At 50.0% G+C, this 19,440-nt stretch overlaps 1 protein-coding gene across 2 annotated transcripts in view; it reads right to left on the reverse strand.

Annotated features, from left to right (window-relative positions):
• Positions 1 to 9,903: 9,903 nt before the first annotated feature.
• GALNT12 (polypeptide N-acetylgalactosaminyltransferase 12) overlaps positions 9,904 to 19,440 on the reverse strand; it is a 60,896-nt gene continuing 51,359 nt past the window's right edge. For both annotated transcript variants that reach the window (XM_077310264.1, XM_077310263.1), the window contains 3 exons: positions 19,314 to 19,427; positions 16,953 to 17,108; positions 9,904 to 12,663 (listed from right to left, as the gene is read on the reverse strand). In XM_077310264.1, coding sequence (XP_077166379.1) covers positions 12,526 to 12,663; positions 16,953 to 17,108; positions 19,314 to 19,427 — 408 coding nt within the window. In that variant the 3' untranslated portion in view covers positions 9,904 to 12,525. The remainder of the gene's footprint in view (positions 12,664 to 16,952; positions 17,109 to 19,313; positions 19,428 to 19,440) is intronic.

Consider the following 19,440-nt stretch of genomic DNA (forward strand, 5'->3'; position numbering starts at 1 on the left):
CCAAGGAGGTGGTGAGCTCCCCCTCACTGGCAGTCTTCAAGCAAAGGTTGGATACACACTTTTCTTGGATGCTTTAGGATGCTTTGGGCTGATCCTGCGTTGAGCAGGGGGTTGGACTAGATGGCCTGTATGGCCCCTTCCAACTCTATGATGCTATGATTCTATGATTCTAAGTATTTGAAGATGGTTATCATATCACCTCTTAGTCACCTTCTCTTGAAGCTAAACAGATCAAGCTCCCTCAACCTTTCCTCATCCCATTTGGTCTCCAAACCCCTCACCACGTTCGTAGCCCTCTTCTGGACATGCTCCAATTTCTCTACATCTTTCTTCAGTGTCCAAAACTGAACCCAGGACTCCAAGTGAGGTATTACCAGAGCGAAGTGAAGTGGTAACGTGACCTTGCATTATCTGGACAGTATTGTTGTTTTAATACAGCCCCAAATCCCATTTGCCTTTTTAGCCACTGGTCTTTTCACACATACTCCTGTCAAGACAATTCTTGGCCATCCTACAGTGATGCATATGATTTTTCCCACATAATTGAAAACATGAAGTTTGTTGCTTCTGAAAAGCGAGGTATATAACTGCACCCAGCAGCCTATCTATTTTTTCTTGAATCCAAAAATTCTAGAAGGGCATTTACAAGAAGTAAGACTCTGCCCTCTACAGTCCTTGAAGGGAAATACAAGAAAATTACATATGCACAGATTCTGTGTGTGCCCACAAAGAGAAGTTGAATCAATTGAGCACATATTTCTCAATTGTGATTTTTTAAATAGTAAGATTGATAAAGAAACCATTTCCTTATTGCTGGAATGTTTCCTTGGTCAATCAAATAGAATGAGATGAATATCTAGGATCTGACTGAAGCAGGTAGATCTCTCGCCTCCACATACAGATCTGAATCAGCTGGGGAGTAGGGGATGAGATCTCTAATAGAATAATAGAATAACAGAGTTGGAAGGGCCCTCCTGGGACATCTAATCCAACCCCCCACACAATGCAGTACACTCACAACCCTATTGCTCATCCACTGACACCTGCCACCCCCTTGAACTTTTTCAGCCTCTCCGTCAGATGGCTATCTAGCCTCTGTTTAAACATTTCCAAAGATGGAGAACCCACCACCTCCCAAGGAAGCCTGTTCCACTGAGAAACTGCTCTAACTGTCAGGAACTTCTTCTGGATGTTTAGATGGAATTTCTTTTGAATTAATTTAATCCCATTGGTTCTGATCCGCTTATCTGGGGCAAGAGAGAACAACTCTGCTACATCCTCTATATGGCACCCTTTTAAACATTTGAAGATAGTTATCAGTTCCCCTCTCCAGGCTAATCAGACCAAACTCCCTCAGATGTCTTGGTTTCAAAACTCCTCACCATCTTGTCAGGATCAGTCTCCTGCTTTCTGCCATGATGGTTTCAAGCTGACTAGAGAGACTCCATCTTTGTGTGTGTGTAACCTCTTTTACTTTATGACCCTGTAGCTGCTCTTTGAACCTCTGTTCCCCTTTGATGGCCCTGAGCTTTTTCACACTGCATTCTCCCCTGCTGTGCTACTCTGTTGCAAGTACCCCTGTAAACATCTTATCTGCTAAGAGAGGCACCAATTCGACCAAGGCCGCAGAGCCAGGGACGGTCTGGCAGGAAGCCCAGGATGGCACCTGGTGTGTGTGGGGGGGGAGATTCCTCCCCGGGAACTGGGGACCGTTTGGGCGGGAGAATTGTATTGATAACTGTTTGCTTTTCCTATATCAAACAGTCTTGACTTCAGATGTTAGAGTGTTCAGAACTACTTCCAATAAAGCTTTCTATTAATACAGATGCCTAGTTGTGAGTCTGTCTGCCTTTGACAGTAAGTCAAGACTCACAATGCCCCTTCTCCCGGCCGATGGCTGAGTTTGGAGGGGGCCTAACTCTTACCGAATTCCAGGAAGAGGAGGATGGTATGGACGGCCGAGATGGGGGGACCAGTCTCGCCAACCTTGGGGACCTGGTTGCCACCCCTACCGGGGCATGAGCCAGGATGGCTACCTGGACCATCACTGGGTCTAGGATGGCCAGAGCGCTGGAGAGCCCAGCGCCTCATTTCTTTCTGGAGCGGCATGTCACTGAATGGCGACGTGTGTCCAGATACGATGATCCCACGGCTGGGATCGAGTGGGGCCCGGCTCTCCGAAGAGGGAGCCCAGACCAGGAGGCCGCCACGATTGTGATGGAGAACCTTGACCTCCGCGATCGTATGGACCGGTTGCGAGAGCGGCTGACCACAGTGATGGACGAACTGGGCGAAGACTCGCAGAGGGATGCTCGTTTCTTCTTGGCCGAACTATGCCACCTGGCCCTGGTGCCCGAGGGAGGCGCAGCCATTGCCCACCCGGCCCCTGGAGCTGGCGAAAGAGAGGAGGCAGTGCCAGCCAGAGCATCTGGGGACCCGCGCCCCAATGCGAGACCACCGCGCGGGGCCCAGCAGCTGGGAGATGGTGCTGCTCCCACGGAGCCAAGAGGTGATGCCCGAGCGGCGCTGCTCGCATCTCCGGCGGGGGATGCCCGAGCTGGACAGCCAGCACCCCCACCGGCAAAGGGTCCTGAGCCCCTTAGTCTCTACCGTTTCAAGACCCATTTCTATGGGGACCCAGATGCCTTTTCTGGTTTCCTCATCCATGTCCAGGCGTACCTGATGGATGTAGGCCACACTTTACAGGACAACGCGGAGCGGATTTTGTTCACCGGAGACTGCATGGATGTAGAGATGGCCAGATGGTTCATGAACCTCTACCGATACGCCATGGCCGAAGTTCGAAACTATGACCACTTCTTGCACTGCATGAGGGAGTGGTTCGAGGACCCGTTCGAGGTAGAGACGGCTGTGACCAACATGCATGCCCTGAAGCAAAGTGCCATGACAGTGAGCCAGTACACCAGAGAGTTCCAGAAGCTGGCTGCCACCATCCCACACTGGGTGGAGGATCAGTGTGTTCGAGGTTTCTGAATAGCCTTGCACTGTGACTTGGCGCAGAAATGTCTGCATCTGGATGACCCTGAGACTGTGATGGGCTGGATGCGCTTAGCAGGGGACGTGGAGAAAAGATTGCGCGTTGCAGCCGAGCTCGGGGGAGAGAAACCAAAAGCCTCGACCAAGACGTCCACACCAAAGAAGGGTCCTACCACGAACCCCCCCCGGGCCCGATGCAGTGGAACGCAGCCGACGCCAGGAGAAGGGTCTCTGCCTTGGGTGGGGAGGGCAAGGGCAGTTCCCGGCTCAGTGTCCCTCCAAGAAGCCATCGCAGCAGTCCGGGGAGAAGTTGACCGGCAAGCTCATGGCCGGCAAACCCTCCAGCACCCCCGCCAAAGGAGCGACTCCAGGGAAGAAGACCGCAAAGTCCCTGCTCACCCCACTTGTGGAGCTGGTGGTTTTTTAACCTAATTCCGACAGCGGCGCAGACGAGGGAAGCGCCTCAGGAGAGCCATCAGGAAGTGAAGACAACCTGCTGTGAGAAAGCCCCGCCAGCAGGTCCCAGGCAGGGGCAAGCATTCGGTGAGTGCCCCCCCAATCTTCCTCCCAGTGACTTTGACTGTGCCCAAAATGGGGAAGAAGGTGGGGGTGCGGAGTATCCTAGACTCTGGGTGCACCAAGACTTTAATCAACCCCCCCCCTAGCCAAAACATTGGGGGTAGGGGAAGAGACGTTGGCTAAGCCACTCCAGTTTGCCCAAATGGGCAGGAAATGTGTCCCAGGTGGAGAGGCGGTGAGCCGCACGCTCCCGCTAGACTTAGGTGTGGCTGACCATTGGGAAAAGAATCAACCGGTGGTGGCTCCCAGCTCAGCATTCCCGTGAGTGTTGGGGTTGGACTGGCTGCACAAGCGTGATCCCAGTGTCCAGTGGCGAACGGGGAAAGTCCGATTTCTAGACCCGGGCTGCCGGGACTACTACCGCCCTACCCTCAGGGGCCAGAGGCAGAGGAGGAGGGCGAAGTTGATGCGTTGGTAGGAGTTGGCTCAGAGGGGTTGCCACGGGAGTATTGGGACTTGCAATATGTGTTCGCTGAAAAGGAGTGCGACCAACTCCCTCCCCACTGCAAAACTGACTGTGCAATTGAGCTAAAGCCCAGGGAACCCCTCCCTCACGCCAAACTGTACTCCATGAGCCTGCACGAAATGCAGGAGCTGCGCGCCTTCCTTGACAAGAACTTGGCCCAAGGTTTCATTCGTCCCACCACCTCCCCCAGGACCGCACTCGTACTGTTTGTAAAAAAGAAAGACGGCACCCTGAGATTGTGCACGGATTACAGGGGCTTGAATGCCATTTCTACGTCTAATGCCTATACCTTGCCTTTAATCAAAGACTTGCTGAGCCACCTGGGAAAGGCACGGATTTTTACCAAATTGGACTTGCGGGAGGCTTACTACCGAGTACGAATCAAGGAGGGGCATGAATATTTGACAGCTTTCAACACCCCCTATGGGCAATTTGAGTATACCGTCATGCCATTTGGTTTAGCCAGCGCTCTGGGCATGTTCATGAATCTAATTAATGAAGTGATGCATGATTTATTGTATAAGGGAGCCCTGGTTTATTTGGATGATATTTTGTTTTACTCAGAAGACCCCTCTGAATACGTGTCACTAGTACGAGAGGTGTTGCGCAGGCTGCGGGTGAACCATCTCTATGCCAAGCTGTCCAAATGCGAGTTTCACCAAGACTGTGTAGACTTTTTAGGGTATCGGGTGTCCCGTGCGGGCATTGAAATGGACCCAGGGAAGGTCCACGTGGAAACAACTGCAAGGTTTTCTGGGGTTTGCTAACTTCTATCTCTCATTCATCCCCCATTTCGCCAAAGTGGTGCTCCCCCTAATAGACTTGTTAAAGACCAAAGGCAGGGAAAAACAAGCAGCCAAACCCAGTGCACCATTGGCTTGGTCAGAACAGTGCCAAGTGGCATTCTGGTGCTTAAAGGTGCTGTTCACCACCGAACCGGTGTTGGCCCACGCAGACCCCAGCAAGGTTTTCACGGTGCAGGTAGATTCCTCGGATGTAGCAATGGGGGCCGTGATCCTCCAAGAGGGGATGGAAAGCTGCACCCACTTGCGTACATTTCCAAAAAGTTTGCAGGTCCCAAAAAGAACTGGGTAATATGGGAAAAAGAGGCGGCCGCTGTAAAAATCGCCCTGGCTACCTGGTGGCACTGGTTGGAGGGTGCGGCCCACCCCTTTATTGTGTGGACGGATTACAAAAACTTACAAGCCCTGAAGCAATCCCACTCACTGTCCGCGAATCATTGGCGGTGGGCGGAGTTGTTTTCATGCTTCGACTTCACCCTGAAGTATCTGCTGGGCAAAATGAACTTTTTGTCCAATGTGCTCTCGCACCTCCCCCAATATGATTGTAAGCGTGACTGATTGGTGGACACGGTGTTCACCCCCTTCCAGCTGGGGTTGGCAGTAGTGATGCAAAGCCAAGCCATGGGAGGGCGGCCTATCCCTGGGGGTTGGGTCCAGAAAGGCGTCCTGGAGGAATCGGAGTTTGCCCACCTCCAAAAAGGAGGGGCTGTTTTTCAAGAAGACAGGCGGTTTGTGCCCGTGGCAGCGCGAAAACACTTTTTGAAATTGTGCCACAATTCCAAAGCGGCTGGGCACTTTGGGTTTGTGAAAACTCCTGCTACATCCTGCTACAGTCGCCCCTATCCCTGTTTTTGTAGACAAGGACACGCACTACAAAGTGAACAAGATCCTGGACTCTCATTGGCATAAGGGGAAATTACAGTACTTAGTAGATTGGAAGAAATTCCCCATGGGTGACCGGGAGTGGGTGGAGGCTGGGCATGTATGGGCTCCTAAGCTGCTGGAGGAATTTCACCGCGAATTCCCACACTGTCTCCGGCCGATCGACGGGGGTTAACAGGGGGGTGGGTGGGGCTCTTGTCAGGATCAGTCTCCTGCTCTCTGCCATGATGGTTTCAAGCTGACTAGAGAGACTCCATCTTTGTGTGTGTGTAACCTCTTTTACTTTATGACCTTGTAGCTGCTCTTTGAACCTCTGTTCCCCTTTGATGGCCCTGAGCTTTTTCACACTGCATTCTCCCCTGCTGTGCTACTTTGTTGCAAGTACCCCTGTAAACATCTTATCTGCTAAAAGAGGCGCCAATTCGACCAAGGCCGCAGAGCCAGGGACGGTCTGGCAGGAAGCCCAGGATGGCACCTGGTGGGGGGGGGAACTGGGGACCACTTGGGCGGGAGAATTGTATTGATAACTGCTTGCATTTCCTATATCGAACAGTCTTGACTTCAGATGTTAGAGTGTTCAGAACTACTTCCAATTAAAGCTTTCTATTAAACCAGAAGCCTTGTTGTGAGTCTGTCTGCCTTTGACACATCTTTGTTGCCTTCCTCGGGACACGCTTCAGTTTGTCCACATCCCTCTTCAACTGTGGTGCCCAGAACTGAACACAGGACTCCACGTGAGGCTGAACCAGGTGATCGGCATAGCTGAATATGCCTGAATAAAAGCCCCTCAAAGTCTGATTTTATTTGGACCAGCTATATGCTTTACAAAAGTTACAGTGTCAACTGCCCTGAGCTGACATTGTAACTTTTGTTACAACCAACCAACCAACAAAAAACCAACCAACCAACAAATAAATATCCACGTATCTGCAATTGGTATACTTGAAAAAATACTAGTAAGATATTTCGAGGTTATTTTTTTGGCTCCATTTAGCCAAATGCAGAGAAATCCATGAAAGGGGGCTACTGGTAATTACCTTCAAGGCCATATGCGGTCATGGCCTAGTGCACCTGAGGGACCGCCTCCCTGCATACGCCCCCAAAAGAGCTTTACGCTCCACCGTTACCAACCAGCTACTGGTCTCTGGTCCTAAAGAAGTCCGCCTGGTCTCGACCAGGGCCAGAGCCTTCTCAGTCGTGGCCCCCACCTGGTGGAATGAGCTCCCGGAGGAGACCAGGGCCCTGGGGGAGCTAAAACAGTTCTGCAGGGCCTGCAAAAGGGAGCTCTTCCGCCCGGCATTTGGTTGAGGCCAGGCACAACCAACAGCGACTGAAGGGTCCCTGCTCCCCCCCTCCCTCTCAGAACTCCACCAGAGTGCTCTGGACCTGTTGCACTGTTGAACTGTTTATACTGTTATATTCTTATACTGTTATTGTTACAACTATTAGTTATTAATATTGTACGGTTATTCATATGTTATGTATTGTTCTTATGTTCTATGTAAACTGCCCTGAGCCTCCGGGGAGGGTGGTATATAAATATAATAATAATAAAAAAAAATACTGGGCAGCAGTAGTGGGGGGATGTGTCAATGGAGGAGGATCTTTTATAGACCATGGCAGCCATACTGAGCAGGGGGAGGCAATGGCAGACCTCGTAATCCAAAATGAAGGAAGTAGGACTTGCAGGCTATGGTAGCAAACTGTAGATCTCTCTTAGAAGCTCCCTTGGTTCCTCTGTGTTGGGATTGAAAAGCCAGACTTAAAGAGGAATTATCTGTGATGCCCACCAGCTTGTTTGCTGAACCACAGTCAAAGTAGTTCAGCAGTGCAATAGGCTGCCTAAGGAGGTGGTGAGCTCCCCCTCACTGGCTGTCTTCAAGCAGAGGTTGGATACACACTTTTCTTGGATGCTTTAGGATGCTTAGGGCTGATCCTGCGCTGAGCAGGGGGTTGGACTAGATGGCCTGTGTGGCCCCTTCCCCCTCTAGGATTCTATGTTTCCGGCTGCTCTGATGAAATTCCACAGGCCACCACTCTTTGGGTGCGGTTATCTAGCCTATCCACCAGTCTGCAGCCCTCCCATTATCCATCAGATCATCAGAGGGACCCTTGTCAAAAGTCTTTCTGAACCTAGCCCATGATTTTTATACACCCATGGGTTATTTTTTATAGTACAGTTCCCCATTCAGTGTTAAAAGGGGTGGTTCTTTTCGGTCACCCATTTTGATCCGAAGTCCTGAACTGCCTCTCTCCAGTAGGTTTTGCTTCCTCGGTTTTCACCGTCTGTTGCTGCTGCTCCAGACTGCTGGCACTGAGCAGCCCTGGCACTGGGCCCTGCCAGGGAACAGGTGCCACAGTCGCTGCCAGCCTTCTTGCAGTCCCGGGGGGGGGGGGGGACGGACACAGAAGCATCTGCCTGCTCCAAGCAAGCACTTGTCATAGAGGTGGTGCCACGAATGGCTGAGGGGACCGGCAGCTGCTGGTTTAGTGGGAGCTCCTGTGTTTCTCCCAGTGGCACCACTTCAGGGACTCTCTGCAGACCTTGCTCAGGTGGGCTCACTGCTTGTGCTCCGGCGCTTGCTGGACTCTTGACAAGGTAAAAGTTGTGGGTGTGCTTGGTAGTAGTGCCCACGTAATTTTGGAGAAAAGCTGTATGTAGTCACACATTTAGGCGGGACTTCAGGAGAACAAATTTTAACTAACTTGAATTTACGTTGAGTAGAATTCCGTGGTCAGAAAAACTTAAAAGAGATGGAAGTTCAAGAAGGTTGGGAGTTTCTCAAAAGTGAAATACTGAAGGCAAAATCGCTAACAATTCCCTTGAGAAGGAAAACTGGGAGGAAATTTTGGAAAACTGGGATGGCTCCATCAACAGCTTTCAAAAGAACTGAATAGTAAAAAAGCCTCATTCAGGAAATGGAAGGAGGACCTGATAACCAAGGAGGAATATTAAACAAATAACTAATGCTCTGAGCTATCAAATATGGCGAAACTTACTTCGATAGTCAATGGAAAATAATCGAAAGAATGCCATGAACAGTGGCATTTCTAGATGGATTATCTTCATAACTGACTCTTTAGAACATTTTTAGAGTGTGGGAGGGAAGGAGGAAACTGTGTGTAAATATGTACTCATTCTTATTCTTTTTTTCTGTATTTCTTTATAACAAATAAAAACACACACACACACAAGTAACCAATGCTTATAGGGAGAGTGTTAGAAAAGCTACAGCTCAGAATGGGCTTAGGCTAGGAAGAAATGCTAAAAACAGCAACAAAAAAAGAATTCTTTATTTATATTCAAAGTAAGAAAAAGAATCGGGACATAGGACCATCATGAGGGCCAGAAAGTGACAGGTGGTGAAGAGAGGGCTGAATTGCTAAATTACTACTTTGCTAGGTCAAAGAACTGCTGAAGACATAGTTTGCCTTGATTTGAGTAATGCTTTTGATAAGGTTCCACAAAAAATTCTTATTGCCAAGTTGGCAAAATGTCTTTTGTGCTCTGTCCTAGGCCAGCTGAGGTAGGCAGTCAGGAGTGTTGTACAGGCTAGAGGAGCTTTTATGGGTATTGTGTAGGAAGAGGGAAGATGAGACGCACCTGGTCCTTTAAGTGCCATAATCTGAATTGGGGGGAGGACTTGGAGGACCATATAGGTATGCAAATCTGCCTGTTAAAGTTTAGCAAGGGAAACTTTGCTCTCAGTTGTACCTTCTTAATAAATGTCTACAGTCTACTTATTACACGTTCCCCTGGGACATGACAGCCACACCATGGGGACACTCACTTTATGAATGAAAGGGAACCAGAAGTCAATATGCCTTTTCCTTCTAGTGTCCCACATCTAGGAGATAAAGGTAAAAGGTAAAGGTTTCCCCTGTGCAAGCACCGAGTCATGTCTGACCCTTGGGGTGATGCCCTCCAGGGTTTTCTTGGCAGACTCAATACGGGGTGGTTTGCCAGTGCCTTCCCCAGTCATTACCGTTTACCCCCCAGCAAGCTGGGTACTCATTTTACCGACCTCGGAAGGATGGAAGGCTGAGTCAACCTTGAGCCGGCTGCTGGGATTGAACTCCCAGCCTCATGGGCAAAGCTTTCAGACTGCTGCCTTACCACTCTGCACCACACAAGGCCCCTTTAAAAAGATTTAAACGTCACGTAGACACTTGAGCTGCAAAGTAACAAATTTTATTGGATTTTTGATCACAGAACACTGGAAAATTTTACAAAAATCTCTCCACCTACATGATTGTCAACAATTTGGAAAGAATGTATATATCTAAAAATTACAATGTATAGTCTCCCAAATGTCCCTCTTATAAAAATGACTGAACATTAATTACAGTTTTTAATTTCAGAATCACATGGATGTCATGAGGAATTACAAAGTCTTAAGACAAAGAAGTGCTCCCGTACACACCAAACAGCAAGGGGGCCCTTGGGGAAAGGCCGGCTCTGAGCACTCTGCTGTTCTTTAAGTGCAAGTGTTCTTGCTGACATGCCAGTCAAGTCAACATTATAATGTGCCAGAATGAAAAATACCTCTTGGCTGATCCCAAAAATAAGAAAAAAGTACATTTGGGGGGAATACAGAAATCTGCTTTCTAGCTATTTCCAGTTTTTCCACATTGATTTAAGGGACATCCATCCATAGTATGCAACTTACCCTTGTGGTTGTCCAAGCTTAGGATGTTACCCTGTTCTGATGCAGGCTGAAGGCTGCTGCTAGCAGACAAGACGTAGCCTCTAGGGCTTATTCCACACACATTATTCCACACACTTTTAGTGCGCTTTTGCAGCTGGACTGCCCCGTGCAAAACAGGGAGATCTGCTTCTAAAGTGCATTGAAAGTGCTTATCTAACATATGTGGAATGAGGACACCAGCTTCCACCCCTATCCGCCACTAACCCGGGTCTCCCTTGAAAGCTGTATAAAACCACCGCTTCAGATCCTACCTTAAAGAACACCAGGCATAGTTTTAACTGCTGTTAATGGTGCAAATTAATTGCTCAATGATGTTTAATGAGAAGGGAAAACTCTGCTCCAGGGAGGGAAGAGGCATGAAGGAAAAGAACATGTGCCAATTTACTGGCAATATGGAAAGAGCAGTGATATGTATGCACCAGCCTTATCCTGGCAATGACGTTCTTCCCTGGGCTATATGATGTTTATCCAGGAACAAGGTGGCACTAGTCAGCCCAGTGGTGACATGGCTCCAGGCTCCACTGTGGTACTGGAGAACATCACAGCAGACACAAATGACCTGCAGGAACCCACCAGGATGGGCACGAAGAATGCAGAGCAAATGGGGTTCAAAAGAACAGCTCTTTTTTGTTCTTGAATGACCCAAGACATTAAAATTAATATGCAGGCAGCATCTAGCCTCTCTGGGATTTGACAGCTACCTTTTGGCAGAGTGCAGGGCTACCATATGCTCCAAGTGAAAGTGCTCAGGTGACAAAAATCCAGGATCATAAGAGAGCCATGACACTTGTCTCTAGCAAGGTCAGCTCTATGATGAGGTGATGAATTCAGGTGGTAGATTTTGATGGTGGTTAGTCTCTGCCCCTCTTTCACCTTGCCTCTGTCCTGGGAGAGGAGCAGTGACTGTGGCTGTGGCTCCCTCCCTCGCTCCCTCCCTCCCTCCCTCCCTGTGAGTGGACATCCCTTTTGTTGTTGTTAGATGCGAAGTCGTGTCCGGCCCATCACAACCCCATGGACAATGATCCTTCAGGCCTTCCTGACCTCTACCATTCCCCGGAGTCCATTTAAGTTTGCACCGACTGCTTCAGGGACTCCATCCAGCCACCTCATTCTCTGTTGCCCCCTTCTTCTTTTGCCCTCAATCGCTCACAGCATTAGGCTCTTCTTCTTGCTAGGACATCCCTAGCAAGGCTTAATTGTCACCAGATTCTATCAAGAGTCTGGGAAACTCACTTAAGACAGGCATGGCTGCTGTACTGCATATTGTGTTGCCTGGGGAGCAAGACGGGACGAGGCCTTCCCTGCTTCAGGTTCAGGCGCTGGGGATGAGAGGTAGTCTGGAGATGCTGGCAGAGATTGTGGGGGAACCCCAGGTGGTCTCAAGTAGAAACTGCTCATCTCAAATATGATATTTGTATTTTGAGGTAGTTATGCTAGACATCATTGAACTATTTATTTAAAACCACAAATATTCTATAAATGTTTTGAGGCATTTTAAATGGAATCATTTGAGGTTGACCCTTTGTTCCCTTAACCCCGTTTCTGATCCTCAGAAGGAGCCTTTCCGGGGGCTGCACTGAAAAGGAGATCTACGCTGTGAGTCCACTCCAAATAAACCCAAGGGCCCGGCTGGTCCTCCAGTGTTTTACTCATCCATTATAATCTCGTTTATTAGATAACAATGGAAAGAAAATGCTGCAGGTGGACATTTCACACAGATTTGGCCTAGCCTTATATTTTTATTTAACACCTCTAAAAAGGCAGAATAGGCAGAATGTTCTAGTAAAAAAATAAATCTTCAAGCTATTGTCAATTAATTATGTTAGTGCTCCTATTTGCATTTCATTACCATACCTGAAGTTTATAAAAATACATTACCTCTGGGGCAGGGGAGGCAGGATAGTTTTTGGAAAAGTCATATAGCTGCCCAAAATGGAGACACAGAGGCACAGATTCACTGCAGCAAGGTATTTGGCACCCATTAAACATAGACTCCAGTGCCTGCTGTTCCTTCAGAAAAGGTGAGAGGAGGAGGAAAGTACAACTCTTCTGCATGGAGAAATGCCAGAGATTATCCTGCCATTCTCCATCAGCTTCGGTCTTTGAAAAACCATTTCTGGTATTCTGAATTGATGCAGGGCCGTAATAAAGGTGCTGGGCTGCCGCTGTAAGCGTTGGCTTCAGCCTGTAGGCACTTCTGGGTCTGCAGATGGATGAAACTCCCATCCTGAAAAAGGAACGGATTTTTAACACGTAGTACTCCCATTTTAAAAGTTACACTGGAAAGCCCAACTGAAGAGTCCTTTTGTTTTCATTCTCCTATTAGGTACTGTGAGGAGGAGGAGGAGGAGGAAGGGGAAGAGTTGGTTTTTATACCCCACTTTTCTCTCCCCAAAGGAGTCTCAAAGTGGCTGACAATCACTTTCCCTCCCTCTCCCCCCAACAGACACCCTGTGAGGGAGGGGAGGCTGAGAGAGCCCTGAGATTACTGAAGAAGAAGAAGAGTTGGCTCTTATATGCCGCTTTTCTCTACCCGAAGGAGTCTCAAAGGGGCTTCCAGTCGCCTTCCTTTCCTCTCCCCACAACAGACACCCTGTGAGGGAAGGGAGGCTGAGAGAGCCCTGAGATTACTGAAGAAGAAGAAGAAGAGTTGGTTCTTAGATGCCGCTTTTCTCTACCTGAAGGAGGCTCAAAGGGGCTTCCAGTCGCCTTCCCTTTCCTCTCCCCCCAACAGACACCCTGTGAGGGAGGGGAGGCTGAGAGAGCCCTGAGATTACTGAGGAAGAAGATGAGTTGGTTCTTATATGACCCTTTTCTCTACCAGATGGGGTCTCAAAGTGGCTTCCAGTCGCCTTCCCTTTCCTCTCCCCCCAACAGACACCCTGTGAGGGAGGGAGGCTGAGAGAGCCCTGAGATTTCTGAAGAAGAAGAAGAAGAGTTGGTTCTTAGATGCCGCTTTTCCCTACCCGAAGGAGGCTCAAAGTGGCTTCCAGTCGCCTTCCCATTCCTCTCCCCACAACAGACACCCTGTAAGGGAGGGAGGCTGAGAGAGCCCTGAGATTTCTGAAGAAGAAGAGTTGGTTCTTAGATGCCGCTTTTCTCTACCCGAAGGAGGCTCAAAGTGGCTTCCAGTCGCCTTCCCTTTCCTCTCCAAACAACAGACACCCTGTGAGGGAGGGAAGGCTGAGAGAGCCCTGAGATTTCTGAAGAAGAAGAGTTGGTTCTTAGATGCCGCTTTTCTCTACCCGAAGGAGGCTCAAAGTGGCTTCCAGTCGCCTTCCCTTTCCTCTCCCCACAACAGACACCCTGTGAGGGAGGGGAGGCTGAGAGAGCCCTGAGATTTCTGAAGAAGAAGAGTTGGTTCTTAGATGCCGCTTTTCTCTACCCGAAGGAGGCTCAAAGTGGCTTCCAGTCGCCTTCCCTTTCCTCTCCCCACAACAGACACCCTGTGAGGGAGGGGAGGCTGAGAGAGCCCTGAGATTTCTGAAGAAGAAGAGTTGGTTCTTAGATGCCGCTTTTCTCTACCCGAAGGAGGCTCAAAGTGGCTTCCAGTCGCCTTCCCTTTCCTCTCCAAACAACAGACACCCTGTGAGGGAGGGAAGGCTGAGAGAGCCCTGAGATTTCTGAAGAAGAAGAAGAGTTGGTTCTTATATGCTGCTTTTCTCTGCCCAAAGGAGTCTCAAAGCGGCTTCCAGTCGCCTTCCCTTTCCTCTCCCCACCACAGACACCCTGTGAGGGAGGGGAGGCTGAGAGAGCCCTGAGATTTCTGAAGAAGAAGAAGAAGTTGGTTCTTAGATGCCGCTTTTCTCTACCCGAAGGAGGCTCAAAGTGGCTTCCAGTCGCCTTCCCTTTCCTCTCCAAACAACAGACACCCTGTGAGGGAGGGAAGGCTGAGAGAGCCCTGAGATTTCTGAAGAAGAAGAAGAGTTGGTTCTTATATGCCGCTTTTCTCTGCCCAAAGGAGTCTCAAAGCGGCTTCCAATCACCTTCCCTTTCCTCTCCCCACCACAGACACCCTGTGAGGGAGGGGAGGCTGAGAGAGCCCTGAGATTTCTGAAGAAGAAGAAGAGTTGGTTCTTATATGCTGCTTTTCTCTGCCCAAAGGAGTCTCAAAGGGGCTTCCAGTCGCCTTCCCTTTCCTCTCCCCACCACAGACACCCTGTGAGGGAGGGGAGGCTGAGAGAGCCCTGAGATTTCTGAAGAAGAAGAAGAAGAGTTGGCTCTTATATGCCGCTTTTCCCTACCCAAAGGAGGCTCAAAGTGGCTTCCAGTCGCCTTCCCTTTCCTCTCCCCACCACAGACACCCTGTGAGGGAGGGGAGGCTGAGAGAGCCCTGAGATTACTGAAGAAGAAGAAGAGTTGGTTCTTATATGCCGCTTTTCTCTACCCGAAGGAGTCTCAAAGTGGCTTCCAGTCGCCTTCCCTTTCCTCTCCCCACCACAGACACCCTGTGAGGGAGGGAGGCTGAGAGAGTCCTGAGATTACTGAAGAAGAAGAAGAGTTGGTTCTTATATGCCGCTTTTCCCTACCCAAAGGAGGCTCAAAGTGGCTTCCAGTCGCCTTCCCTTTCCTCTCCCCACCACAGACACCCTGTGAGGGAGGGGAGGCTGAGAGAGCCCTGAGATGACTGAAGAAGAAGAAGAGTTGGTTCTTCTTTGCCGCTTTTCTCTCCCCGAAGGAGTCTCAAAGTGGCTTCCAGTCGCCTTCCCTTTCCTCTCCCCACCACAGACACCCTGTGAGGGAGGGGAGGCTGAGAGAGCCCTGAGATGACTGAAGAAGAAGAAGAAGTTGGTTCTTCTTTGCCGCTTTTCTCTCCCCGAAGGAGTCTCAAAGTGGCTTCCAGTCGCCTTCCCTTTCCTCTCCCCACCACAGACACCCTGAGAGGGAGGGGAGGCTGAGAGAGCCCTGAGATTACTGAAGAAGAAGAAGAGTTGGTTCTTATATGCCGCTTTTCCCTACCCAAAGGAGGCTCAAAGTGGCTTCCAGTCGCCTTCCCTTTCCTCTCCCCACCACAGACACCCTGTGAGGGAGGGGAGGCTGAGAAAGCTCTGAAACTGCTCTGTGAGAACAGCTGTAACAGATCTCTGACTGGCCCAAAGTCGCCGGCTGCCTGTAGGCGTAATCAAACCTGGCTCTCGCGATTAGAAGCCGTCCCTCTTCTTCGCTGTGCCAGACAGGCAAGGACAAAGTGCTGTCTCCATTCGGAAGCGCATCAGGCCTTTGCAGTCGTGCTCAGAAAAGTCCTCTGTGAACTGAATGGGGGCTCTCCATGAGCCTCCGTTGGAACGCTCAGAGGCCACAGTGGTGGGGGGGTCTGATCATCAGTAGCATAAATAAGTACGAACAGACTAGAAAAGTTCTGGCAACACAATTTCAGCTATACTCATTACTAGGCTTAGAGTCCAGATTAAATACTTTCACAAATGCAAAATTACAATGCAAAGAAGCTGTCTGTATGGTAGGAAAACTGAATCAGATCCCTATCAGACAGGAATTTGAAAACTTCTGAGATGAGATGAAGTTTTTGCTGTCCATTATGGCACAAAGAGTGTCTATAATGCGTTTCAGAATTTCAGGCCATTTCCCCTACTGAATATGGGGACTTTTCAAGCTCACTTCATACAGGCCATGACCTTGATCTGCACAGAATGACTTTGTGTCAAGGTCTCAGGGTGAGTCATGAGGCCCAAAGCACAGCACCCTCCGGACAAGGCAGAGCCAGCGGGGACCAGGCTGAGCAGGTGACCTGGGTGCAGCTGGCACAGGGGCAGCAGCCGGCTCCACTTAGGGGGGGGGGGAGACACAGGCAGGGCTGCCGCTTCCAGGACTGCCGCTGGCAGGCCCTACACCGCAAAGGGACTTCCTTGCAGCAGCTTCAATTAACAAGAGACAACAAGGTAGGGCTCACCTGGACACCCCTGAAGTTGCCTTATAAGGCATCAGCCCCCCCCTTCCCCCCCCCCCGGTCCATCACAGTCAGTGCTGTCTACAAAGACGGGCAGCAGCTCTCCAAGGTCTCTCAATGACCTTCGACCTAGTCTCTGCGAGTGGAGATGCTTGCGGCTGAATCTGGGGCCTTCTGCATGACAAACAGATCCTCGACCACTAAGCCCCGGCCTATCCCAAAATCTAGCTCTCCGGGTGTCAGCGCTGTTCTGGGACTAGATGAGGTTTCCTATGTTTTATGGGGATTTTTATATCCCCATCTAGAGAGTGGCGGGCTAAAAATGTAATTAAAAATAAAAATGAAGCTGCCTGATCATGAATCAGACTCTCCCCTGGCCCTTGGGCAGGCCGGTCTGCTCAGGGGCAGGGGCTCTCCCGGGGCTCAGACAGGCCCTTCGCATCATCTGCTAGCGAGAGGTGCCCACGGGCAGAACCTGGGGCCTCGTGCCTGCCACGCAGATGCTCTGCCACTGACCCCCCCCCCCCCGGACAGTAAGGCCTGCCCAGCATCCATTCCTCCTGCCCACAGTGGATGGCAACGGGCACACAAAGACTGGACAGGCTCCACACCTCTCGGAGAACAAATTTCTGGTTTTCAGGAATATTCTGGATATTGTTTTCACACAGGTACATTCTCAAATAGTCTGTTCCTGGATCAACAGCTGCGCAGGCTTCAGGATGCCGGGTATTGTAACGGATTTCATGGTGCGATGTGTACTCAAAAAACTGTATACCCCAAAAAGAGAAAACAAACAAACACAGTGAGAAAAAACTGGAAATCCTCAGCAACTATTTATATTAAGATCTTTTTAGAGAACAAAAGAGTTGTAAGTCTTCTTTACACGGTTTTGGTCCTTCACGGCCATGAATCAACAGCGATCCACCCTGGGAAGAGAATTCTGGCAAGAGGTGCCTTTCTGCCAGGAGGTGCCTTTCTGGGCCAAGTATGAAGGGCCTGAGAAGGCCTAAGGTGGGCCGACCAGGCAGAGAACAAGTCAGGGCAAGACGCCAGAGACATCTGAGAGCACAAGAGGCAGAAGAGAGTACTGCAAGGACTGGGAGCATGAAAAAGCTATGGATTAGGCTCACAAGCAGTGGGAACAAAGGGAAATGTCCAACTTTCTCCCTGGGGATTTGCGCCACGGAGTGATGGATGGAAATAACCACAGGAAAAACTTTTCCCTGGGCTGAATTCAGGAAGAATCTAGTCCAGGAGATGCACGGAATAGCAACACACTAGACCAATTTGCTCAGGCAGCCGATCCCTGATCTCCATATCACAAGCAGCAGCAAAGTGGTACACCCGTTACTCAAGAAACCATCTCTGGCTGCACAGGACCCTGACAACTATCGCCCCGTTTCGCACTTAGCATTTCTGGGGAAGTTAGTCGAAAGGGCTGCTGCGGACCAAATATCAGCATTCCTGGAGGAAACTTCAGCCCTTGACCCATTTCAGTCGGGCTTCCGGCCTGGCCATGGGGTGGAGACCTCCAACTCCAGCTAGACCAGGGCGGGTCAGCGCTGCTCATACTATTAGACCTATCGGCAGTGTTTGACACAGTAGACCATGAGCTCCTAGCTCACCGCCTCGCCGACACCCAGCTCTTCCTCCTGATGGATGACTGCCCTGACTCCCCCCCAGAACCCCTTAGCCAGGTGCCTGGAAGCAGTGACAAAATGGATCAAGCAGAGTCGCCTGAAGCTCAGCCCTGCAAAGACGGAGGTCCTGTGGTTGGGTGGGAAGGGACCATGGGAGGAAGCGCGCCTGCCCATCCTGGATGGTGTGCAGCTCCTAGCGACTCACTCTGCCAGGAACCTGAGCATGATCCTGGATGCTTCCCTTACAATGGAGGCCCAGGTCACAAAGGCAGTGCGGCTGGCGTTCTACCACCTCCGCCAAGCCAAGCTACTCGCACCCTATGTGGACCCACAACACCTAGCGACAGTGATCCATGCGACGGTCACCTCTAGGCTGGACCTCCAGACTGGACTCCTGCAACTCACTCTATGCAGGCCCACCCTCATCCTTGATCCAGAAACTACAACTGGTGCAGAACGCTGCGGCCAGAATTCTAACTAAGACATCATGGAGATCCCACATCCGGCCGCCACTCCAACAACTTGGCAGGGATCTGCAGCCTCAGAGGGAAGTAGAATAAGGTGACCAGATTGTCCCACTTTTGGAGGGACATCTGGGGCCACCTGGCAAATGATGTGGAAATTATGTAGAAATTAAAAAATATATATTACAATACTATTTTTGTGTTCTATGAAAAATTCTGTTGCCCCATATAGACCACATTTTAAATCAAGAACCCCCCGGTCCCGCTTTGCCAATGTTAAAATTTGGTCACCTTAAAGTAGAAGGAGGATGGGGTGGTCAGGGGTGGGGGACAGAAGGCGATTGGCTGGCCTGGACAGACAGGCAAGCCGGTTGGAGGAAGAGGCACTCAGGGGTGGGACAGCTGCCCTCAGTGGGTGTTAAGTGCTGAGTGGCACTTAAGCCATGAGACCAGCTCCTCCTCCGAGCCCTTACCAGAAATATATCATGTTGAACTGGCATCTGCACAGGGCAGCCCCCTCTCATCACTGTGGCTGCCTCTTGGACAACACGGCCATTCCCTCTTTCTCTTCTCTCATTTTGTTTGCTGATTCTCATCCTTCATCTTCACAGATACATTTATTTGGCCCCAACAGTTGCCTGCCCCATTCGAGACCACTTCTCTGAACCAATTTGTGTGTTCCAGCTACTTTCCTTCTCCCCTCTGAGAAGTCTCAGAACTTGGACAGCGTTCTCTGATGAAAGCCTCGGTACAGGGTGTGGCACCTGGCATTCGTTTCTGCACTCCACAGGAGTAAAGCTGGAAAGGCTATACAATCACAATACAAATAATAACAATTCCTTTCATTGCAATGAAAATAAACTGTTACCTGATTTTGTCCCATGCCATGGCAGGGGTAGAGTATGACTCTGTGTCCTGTTACTTCATGTTCGCTGGGAGGGTTGTAATCAAAGCAATAATTCACCATCCCTCTGTTTTTCAGCTAAAAGGCAACA

The sequence above is a fragment of the Paroedura picta genome, chromosome 14 (assembly GCF_049243985.1).
Source record: "Paroedura picta isolate Pp20150507F chromosome 14, Ppicta_v3.0, whole genome shotgun sequence".
NCBI lineage: Eukaryota > Metazoa > Chordata > Lepidosauria > Squamata > Gekkonidae > Paroedura > Paroedura picta.